Genomic DNA, 10,462 nt, shown 5'->3' on the forward strand with positions numbered 1-10,462 from the left:
TTTTCCAAACCATAGGAAGTTTACGTATAATTACACCAAACATTTAGGAAGGAGAGTGTAATTATCCCTAATATATAAATACATATGGTTTTATTTGAGAAAACCCTCAAATAGCTTAGGCGATGGAGCTGACTACAAATGCCAAGCACCCCACATGTAGAGTGATATGCAGTAGAACTGTTTGGAAATGTATTATGTATTAATCAAAGATGATACACAATGTATAGTGACATGTAGTTTATGTTGTAGTTAAGATGTTAGCATCAAGTATTCGTAGACCCAGACGACAATACAAACGCTTTGGGTAAGAACAAAGGAAATATTGTCTGAGGGCAGACACCTAATCCGCGGACAGGGCAGGATGGGCTACGCACCAACTCTGCATAATCTTCCTCACAACATCACACCTCTCTAAAACGCCTTAAAGCCGACAATTCAACCATTATTTCAACGCACTTCAACAGTGATTTCCTTATCATCATCAATTTTCTTATATGCACGTGTGTCTGTGTAGATGTGTACTGGAGCCTTAAGTCAGTTTTCTTGAAACTTTCATCAGGCCAACAAGTAAAGCACAAGGAAAAACTTGAAATTTGGCTACTGGATTTGACAATTTGGTTTTCCTTTTTATCAATGTTGTACTAATCTTTTATTCAAATGTTTTGAATTCATCGTTTCATGTGAACGTATTGTAGACTGGTAATGACCAATTTATAATTTGGATTAATTCGGTGAAAATTCATTGGGGCTTAAATTTTTTTAATGCTTTTGATGGTGGGCTACGATAATTACATTGAATTTTATTTAACAATTCCATGATTAGAAAAAATATCATACATATATATATATATATATATATGCAGGTTATATAGAAATGTTTGGCAATATTATGAAATGAGATAAGTTAAGATATTATTAAAAATTTGGAACACTTGCATGTACATTATGTCACCCTTGAAATGGCTAATCTGCGTGTAGGGTTTCTTTCGCAAGGGGAAGACATTTGTGCGGATTTCCGTTCTTTATATTTGACAGATGTCGTTGACTTTTTCAACATAAACAAAGAGAGCGATCTCACACTCTGATGAAGAAAATTTTAATTCAAATTAAATTTGATTGAATTTGAATCAATTATATGATAAATGTAATAATATACGTTTGTCTTGTGAATTGTGTGCAGTTTAAAGAAAGTAATCAATCACATGACAAGTATTTTACACTTACTTTATGATTAGTTCAGTTCGATTCAAGCTTAATTTAAATAAGAAAAATTCTCATGACAATACACATTTTTAGCATACAATTGGATACATGTTCTTGGAAGAACTGGAGATGTGGTAGTCTGTGCTTATTCACGGATTTGATGCTGCTGCAGTCATATATAGATAAGCAAACAGGACAAAAACCCTCATCAGAATTCAAACCTCTACGTATCAAAAAAACATGTGTTGTGTACTTACTAGCTACAACCCGACCAACATGTATAACTATGTACCATAATCTGAGCAATGTTTGTTAACTATTACAAGGTAAAGCATTTTTCATTGTTTACTCAATTAATATTTGAACATATATTATAAGTCTCAAATTACACAATTAGTAGTAGGGTTAATTAGTTAAAAATTATGGAGAGGATCTAAGTTCCATGCATGTCTACAAACATGAGCAAGGCAGCTGCAGACTGAATGTAATATATTTGTTTCCATGGTACTGATAAGATGGCAGTGGGCAGTGCAGTGGGACAGCATTTCGGACATGTACATGCTAACTACCAGCAACAAATTAAAAAGGGTTTAATATAATTAATTTCCACTTGTTTTCATACACCATGTATGTATGCATGGACTTTTTCATTTTCTTATACCACCCCATAAGGTTAAAAATGATATCTCTATTTAAAGTTTATGTATATGGTCCAAGCTATATATGAGTCAATTGATATAATAATTAATTAAGGACAACAACGGTTATCATTCGAGAGAATTTTAATATTATTGTTATTATGGAGATGAGAAATAAAATTAAGGAACAAGAAATTAAAAGGAAGCTTGATATTTTACTATTGGATTCGACAATTTGAAAATTTTCTTTTGTCGTCTGGTAATAATTATATATAAGGTCTCTTCGATCTCCATATTACCATTAATTAACTTACCATGCATATTGGTGTATTGCAGACGGGTAATTAACGATGAACCAATTTATAATATATATAATTTAAAATACATTTGAATTTGTTCGATATAAGTATTTGAAAATTATATGCTACAGTTACATTATATACAAAATAAGCTTTGGAAATTCAAACAGCGGAGTACGTGATTTTCAAGTACTAATTATAAACTCGAATGTGAGTGTTACTGTTGTTTGAGGGTGCCATGCAGATGCAGGATGCCCGAAACTACTAAGAAAATAGGCCTGGCGGCTTAAGCTCTGTCCATCCCCTCCAGATTCAGCTTCCATGCACGCGGCCTTAATACAACAAAAATTACTATTTACAATACAACAAACTTGTAATCTTACTTTACCATATTCTAATGTCCCTTCACATATTCAATCTAGAACAAAACTTCAAATTAACTTAGTCCAACTACTTTAATATTTTCTCCACTCCCTTTCTAAACACTAAATTCTGTCTATATATATACAACCTCACTACCCATTTATTCCTCCCCCCCCCCCCCCCCCGCAACTCAATAGCTAGCTCTAGCCTCGATTTCGTTCCTGCCTGCCAATTAGAGTGCTTGCCGCTCAGACCACAACTCAGAAACCTGCAGTGTTCCTAGGTTCATTAACCGGCCGGTTCTACCCTTTGACAACCAAATCATCCATATTATTGTCTGCAGCTCGTTGGACATTAAATTTCCTACAGAAATGGCTCTAAAACGTCTGGTATTTCTGATGTGCTTGATCATGTTCTTTAGCTTAGTGGCGTCCATGCATGGAAGAAAGCTACTGATGATGAACGTGCAAGTAAATAAAGATGTCCCATCTCTTGAGGACAGGTTGTACCTAACCTCGCTTCCTAAGGGCAACGTGCCGCCTTCCACGCCCAGCAAGAAAGGCCACGGCGCCTCCACCATTGACGAAAAGCTCATTGCCCGCCACCTAGCGGCCGTCGATCGGATTCTCCGCTCCGTTCCTAGCCCCGGAGTTGGCCACTAGCTCAAAACTCTAATCATTTTTCTCTTTTTCTGGATATTTTCATTGTTTTGATTTTCTTTTCTTGTTGAAAATTCTGAATTGTATTATTTTATCGTCAGTTTACAGAGGACAAAGCCTTTAATGCCGTCGCTAGCTAGGTTAGATATATATGTACACATGGAAGTGCATAGCAATATTAGGACATATATATAGTAGATATTTATTTGATTTGTACTATCTACTTTTATTCCTTCATTTTCGTCCGCTTTGGTCCGGTATAAACACATTTTTTTTAACTGGATTGATTTTTCTATTCCATCTTCTAATCTATTTAACATATTCAGCAATGTGAAAAAAAGAAATTTTTAAATAAAATACATGATGTCATCTTTATATACGTAGAGTATATTTTGTGTTGAAACATATGTTTCGAATGTCTTAAAAGAGCTACATAATTTGAAATAAATATTAATGTTTAATTGTACTCGATCAACAATGGATCAGTATGAGCACCTTAAACTTTTATCGGAAGATTTCCTCGCGAAAGCAGTTAAATTTTGTTATTTAAATCATCTTGATTGTGTTTATAACTATCATAACTTTTCAAAAACTTTTTAAAAAAGAATTATCTCATCACCTCTGATCATATAGTTCAAATAGAGTGATCAATAACTATATTAATTATAATTAAAATTTAGGCACTAAAATTAATTACCAAATCCAGAGCCATCACATTTATAATTAGCAATCAAGACCTGGCCCTAGCTACTTTTACTCAATACTTGGAATCACAAGATACTATAGGGATAATTACATTCCATTCTTTTGAGATTTTGTGTAATTATATATAGACTCTCATGTAATTTAAAGAATTACATCTAATACTCCTAAGGTTTATTTCTGTCTAACTAATAAGTCCATCTGTTAGTAAAATAATCATAAAATTTGTTGATATAAACAAAACAATCCCAAAAAAAAAAAAAGACAATACTAATCCCTAGTTGACTTATTACTGATTTATTGATTCTCACCCTACCCACCTGCGTACTACTATTATGTGTATATATATATAGACGACATGTTATGTGGGGAAACTTGGAATCAATCTTTTACAAGTGAACAAAAAGGGAAGTTTATTCCAATTCAGAAATGTTAGGAGCCTTTGATGTTGAATTCCTTTGCCCATTTCTGCAATACCTTTAACTTTAAATCATTTAAACAAAAAAGTATTAAAATGGACAAGTGGTAGCCAGATAATTAATTCTCAACTCAAATTTCAAGAAAATAGATTGAGGTGAATGACACTGTTGAGGTAATTAAACTACAATCTAACATACCTCCATCTCTAGACTAATCTTTTAATTCAAAATTCAAGAATTGGAATTCCTCAACACCAAACTGTCTCAATCAAATTCTATTAATGGATACGTAGTTCATTTAATCCACCCCTCAATTTGGTGACAGCCGATCCCATCTTTCTTTTGGGGGTGTGTGGGGAATGGTTTTGGTGGTGGTTAGTATATATAGAGGTGATGAAGTCTCAATCTGCAGGAACAAATAGAAGTAGATGCATACATCTCATCTTTCCATGCACCATCATTAATCTCATATGGAAATCAAATCATCCTTAATTCTCGTCGTCCCAAAAAGTCCAATCAAAATTTAGTAAGATTGTAAAAAGCAAAATCTTTGATTAATATATACAAGATCATGTAACTTAGAGAATGGACAGGACTGATCGTTCTTGTGATCGTCATAATCCAAGTCTAGGTGGATTTAATTGAGAACAGAATTAATTTGTAATCATATATAATATAAGCTTGGATGAAGGACAAGAATATATATATATATATAGTGGAATTGGGGAGGGGGTAGTAATTTTCGTAATTATTTGGGGGTGGGCTTTCCAAAATTGGGGCACCTATGAGATAAAGTCCAATTATGGATATAATATATTATTGGGCAATGAGTGAAGGGTAGAATCATAGAATTTGACAAGAGGCAGCTAACGTTATTTTGCCTGCCCCAGACCAACATAAAGGCTCCATCCACCAACTCACCAAGCGCTGCCGTTTCATGCCACATAGGCGGCCACCCTTAGAACCACCAGATGCCACGGTGTCCCAGGAATGAACATCTCAACTCCACCTGTTGGTTAACATCTCATAATATATATATATATATAGAGAGAGAGAGAGAGCATGCATGTAATAATAATATTTTAAAAGAAAAAAAAAGTGAAACAATTAATGATTGTATTTATTTATTGAAAATTAAAAAGCAATTAAGTAAGTAATTCATTTTAATGAGTAATTGATTGATTGAAGAAAAATGGTTGGAAATAAAGGAATGGGGTTTTAACTTTTGGCGGCAGTTGGGCACTCTTTTGTGACTTTTAATGTTAGGGTTTTGTCAGGTTTCCTCCTCCTCAACCAAACAAGTGGACAAAATAGGATTAGATTTTCTATTTTATGAACAAAGCGGAAGGCCCAACATATGGACAGGAATTATACAATTGCAGGCGTTGGGTGCTGCAAAACTGAGCCCACATTACAACCAACTGAAAGGCCCATTTACTTTATCAAACAATGAAAATGCGAGCCCATGAATGGATGTTTCGTTTATTTTACAAATCCATACTATCTTCTGTATTAAGCCCAACATCTACATTTCGGCCCTACGTCTTACTGTCTTCATTTTAAGGCACCCCAACAACATCTTAGAATTTCAATTTCACTGATCCAAATGTAGATTTTCTTTTTAAATATTTTTCTGTTTTTAAAATATTACATAAAATAAAATTAGTATTTCATCATGTTAGACTAGATGCGAATACGTACTTGAATTCATTACAATTATCATATCTGATTATTCAATTGTAAAAGAACGCCCATCATGTAACATATATAACTAAATAAAAATATTACATTTATTATAGATATAATACGATATTTCTTCCCCTATTGTTATAAATATATTACCTAAGAAGAGAGAGAGAGAGAGAGCTGATTTTTCATCTGCTCATGTTTGTGTATATATGTAATAAAATAAAAATACTTTATGTACATACATAAATTATTGAATTGAATACAAGTTGTGGGGCTTTGGATCTGTCTCTTCTTTAGTTTACATTAAAGAGAAGGAAAAAACTGGACAGCACTGAGAAATATGATGATGATGATCATCATTTCTTTTGTGTAAGAGGAGGAGGAGGGGGTCCGCATCCCTCTTCTTGTGTACGCCAACGAATAACAAAGGCAGAAGCCCACTGTCCCCACATTCTGACCACCTTTCTCCACCGCCTCCCAACGACAAAATTAACAATGCATTTCCTACAAAATCCAGTTCATCTCTTGTACGTGGGTCCTAACTCCTCCTTTAATCTTGTCTCCTCTCCTCTTCTTGGACTCCCACTATTACGAGAAGTTTTGTGTACACGCACCGCCGCCTGTCTTGCTTTCAAGGGTTTCAGTTTCTTGAAAAGGGATCCTCTTTTAACCCAACATGAGAGATTTTATCCCATCACCTGTTTCTGTAGATAGATCCGATTCACAGGGAGTGAAGTGAACTTATTAACATGAGGAACAGAGAAGTTGGCATGGCAGTGGTGATGTACTATCCATCGTGTTTTCGATTCTTTATTCAACTTTTGATTTAATATTTGGGAGTGAGAGTGAGACCAAATCTAGTTGGAAAATGAGAATTTATGATGTTACTATACTCACTGTCACATCGTTATCTGAAAATAATTTGAAGGTGCAGAGGATCCCATTTCAAGATTGCCCGTCCCCACTACTACTTGACAGCTGCTAGTGCTGCTAAAGCGGCGCGTCCATCTACTCAACTAACTTTTAACAGGAGAATTCGCTGGAAATAAATATACCTGGCTCTGCACCACCGTCTGCCCAACCTTAAACCCCGGCACCACCGTGAATGCCACCCGAAACCCGCCCTCCGCTGCTGCAAAAATGTCTTCCGTCACGCTTTCCATGTAAACCTCAGAAAATTTGGCCTTCTGTTTCACTTGAAATATGCTGACTTCGCGATCGAATGAAAATGCCAGACAGTGTAAAAGCCAAACTCTCCTCCCCATCTCGGCAAACGCCTTGAAGAAATCAGTTTCCGGGTATTCCCCGGAATTCACCACTTTTCTCTGGTTCAAATTCCCGGAAAATGAGAATTCCATCTTGGGGTGCACCAGATGAAGGTACTTTGATTTCAACAACTTCCCGAATAAAGAATTCGGGTTTTGCTTCAGGAAATGAATGACGCTCGCCGACCTCAACTTCTTGAACTGCTCAAAGAAGAAAATTCGACGCTGATGAATTTCACTTGGCAAAGTCGACTGATCGTTGCTTTGTATGGAAAAGCCTGGATCGTTGAAGCCAGTGAAAATTTCCCTGCAAACGTACGATTCAAAAGCGAAAGCTTTATGATCCCTCTTGCTGAAAACGATATCGGGTTGTATTGCATTTGCTGCAGCTTCAATATCCCAGTTGGCGGACTCCATTTCCCGAATCAAGAACTTGACAAAGTTGCGGATAGATCTTAAGGCGTAGTGCAGAACCAGGATGAAATCCTTAGGATTCACGTCTGAGAATTTAACGTTGTCTAGAATTGAGAAGGATCCGCTTGCGTTGAGCTTCTTTTCCAGGGACTTGTTGCTTTGAATGATATCTTGCAACTGCTGTTGAAGAGAAGAAATTCGAGAGTCCTTGTTCTCTATTTCGCCCTGCATTTTCTTCATGGTGATCTCGTAAGTCTTCATCAAAGCCTGCTGCTCCTGGATTTCCGCGAGCATTAGCGTCACATGGGGCGGCGAAGAATCAATCTGCTTCTTCAAAAAGCTGTACTTAAGCTCTGAAAGTGCTTTCAACTCATCAACCACGGCCTGATCTGCGGACTGTATGCCCTCACTGTTGTACGGGAACTGAGCCATTTGAAGCTCGGCATACGCTGCTTTAACAGCTGAAATCGTGGCAAAAAGCTTGGCGACGAAGGCTTCCATGGCAGCCCTGTTCTTGCACTCCTCTTTAGCCTCCTCAGCATCTTCTTTCTGCAACTGATGAGACTCGCAGCACCTGAGTTTCTCCTGAGGAATGAGCAGGCAAAATCCAGGGTTTGAGCGACTTTTCGTGCCGGATTTCAGGTGAATCATTTTCTGAAGTGTTTTTGCGATTCTGCTGCTTCTGTTTGGAGGTGGGCAGGGCGTGGCTGAATCCATGTTACTAATTTTCAGGGGAGATGGGAAAATTTTCTTGATCAGTTCATCCACTTTGAAGAGAGAAAAAGGAGAAAAACAAAGGGATGGTTCTTCTGACTATGAAAGAGAAGAAGAAAAAGCAACACTGCTCTCTCTCTCTCTCTCTCTCTCTCTCTCTCTCTCTGGTTTAAGCCAGAGATTTAGAAGAGGTGAAAGCTAAAGATATCTAATTAATGGCGGGAAAAGAAAAGAAAAATGGAGAAAGAATTAACTGCGCGTGCGCGCAATTGATTATTATTATTTATTTATTTGTATAGAGGCATGATAGCTCTCAGGTGTATTTTATCATTTCCAGGGCTAAAATACTTGTTAGGAATTCAAATTGTTCCAAATAATGATGGGATTCAAGTTCATATAACCCTCATTTAATTGTAATATTTACTAATAACTTTAAATTATAGAGCAATTAATTGAAATTCTGAGTAATACATTAGACCTTACCTAATTTGTTTATATTTATGGCGTTAATTAGAATAGAAAATGCAAGAAATGAAGGAGTAGTGAATTTATTGAAACATATCATACTTAGTAGTGAAGGAGAATAATAATAATAATAATAATTCAGTAAAGCTAAGGAATCCAAATGTCCTGTCGCCTCATTCTCCTTCGCAAACCAAACTGGCAACAATTATTTCACATTTCTCAATTCAACATTGTTTATATGTACTCTATCTATCTTTATTTCTTTCTCATCATTTTATTTTTTCCTAAAACGAAATAGTACAGTTGTGTCGTGGTTTTTTCTGCACCCTAAATTAGATTAGTGTCTATCAAGATTTATCTATAGAAAAAAAGTGAATAATTTATGACAGACTGTAATATTTGATATGAAAGTGACTATATTAATGAACAATTTATAAGTAGTTGTAATGATACTCAAAATCAAAATCATCTGAATTCATGTAATAAATAAAAGTATATTAATGTTTGACGCGAACAAGATAAGTAGGTGCAAGTTCACTATAATAATCAAAACGTGATATGGGAATTATTTGAAAAAAAATGTTGTAAATCACTTTTTTATTTTTATTTTTATTGCGGAGGTAGTATTATTATATTAGATTGTATTGAAAAGCAAAATCCAAGAAAAACACATTGGGCGGTGAGTGATGGCCGAAAAGGAAAAAAGACGAATATGAAATATTCTGACAAACAACAGATCCAACATTTTACAGTTCATGCATGTAATGTAATGTATGTATTATGTGCATGTACAACGGACGACTCCTCCAACTTGTGATGTAATATTGTAATCACCTTTTTCTTGTCAGAAAAATGGTCCAATATAATTCTTCTTATAATAAACATTTTTTTACAAATATATATATATATATATATATATGTATTTAGAGATTATTGGGATTTCAATTTGGCGACTTTATTGGTAGTGTCTGAGGTTCAAATTTCAAAAAGATGAGAATAATGTAATCATATATATATATATATATAAAACATTATAAAGATGAAAGTCGCTGTCACGACTCATGCGCATAGGATAGGAGGCTATGTATCATAAAATAGAGTACTAGTCAGAAAAACATGCATTTAACTGAGAGTAGGAGCAGTAGTATGCTAGATTGGTAGTGTTGTGGACATGATTAGCGGACGACAATGAGTTCTAATTATCAACGTTGATTCAAGTGCGCCTACCTATCTTTAAAAAACAAGTTGCTCATCAAATTCCGGCATGCCCTATCACCCAATGAATGGATATCATTTGCTTCATTCATATATCATCCCCTTTTGTATAAATTAAGACTCTGCGCTTCTCTTTTTCTGTCTTGGATCGTAAATAATAATTATTAATACAGTTTGATTACTTAACGTCCAATAGGTCAAAAAGATTAAATTGTTTTGACATTTGTCAGAGTCGGATGTGAGAATTATGAGAGAAATATATATATATATAATTGTGGGTGGTAATTATGAGTAAATAGTGAATGTATGGATTGGTCTACAATGTTAAGAAAATATAGAGTTGATGAGAGAGAGGATAAGATTTGAGTATAATTGCGCATAGTTAACGTGGGAATAAAGGCAGCTATACCAACATTT

General features: G+C 35.2%; 1 protein-coding gene across 1 annotated transcript; it reads right to left on the reverse strand.

The window, feature by feature from the left end:
• Positions 1 to 6,138: 6,138 nt before the first annotated feature.
• LOC105179489 (IRK-interacting protein) lies at positions 6,139 to 8,768 on the reverse strand. The gene has a single exon (XM_011103131.2). The coding sequence runs from the start codon at positions 8,366 to 8,368 to the stop codon at positions 6,989 to 6,991; it is 1,380 nt and encodes a 459-aa protein (XP_011101433.1). The 5' UTR covers positions 8,369 to 8,768; the 3' UTR covers positions 6,139 to 6,988.
• Positions 8,769 to 10,462: the final 1,694 nt, after the last annotated feature.

The sequence above is a fragment of the Sesamum indicum genome, unplaced genomic scaffold (genome assembly GCF_000512975.1).
Source record: "Sesamum indicum cultivar Zhongzhi No. 13 unplaced genomic scaffold, S_indicum_v1.0 scaffold00164, whole genome shotgun sequence".
NCBI lineage: Eukaryota > Viridiplantae > Streptophyta > Magnoliopsida > Lamiales > Pedaliaceae > Sesamum > Sesamum indicum.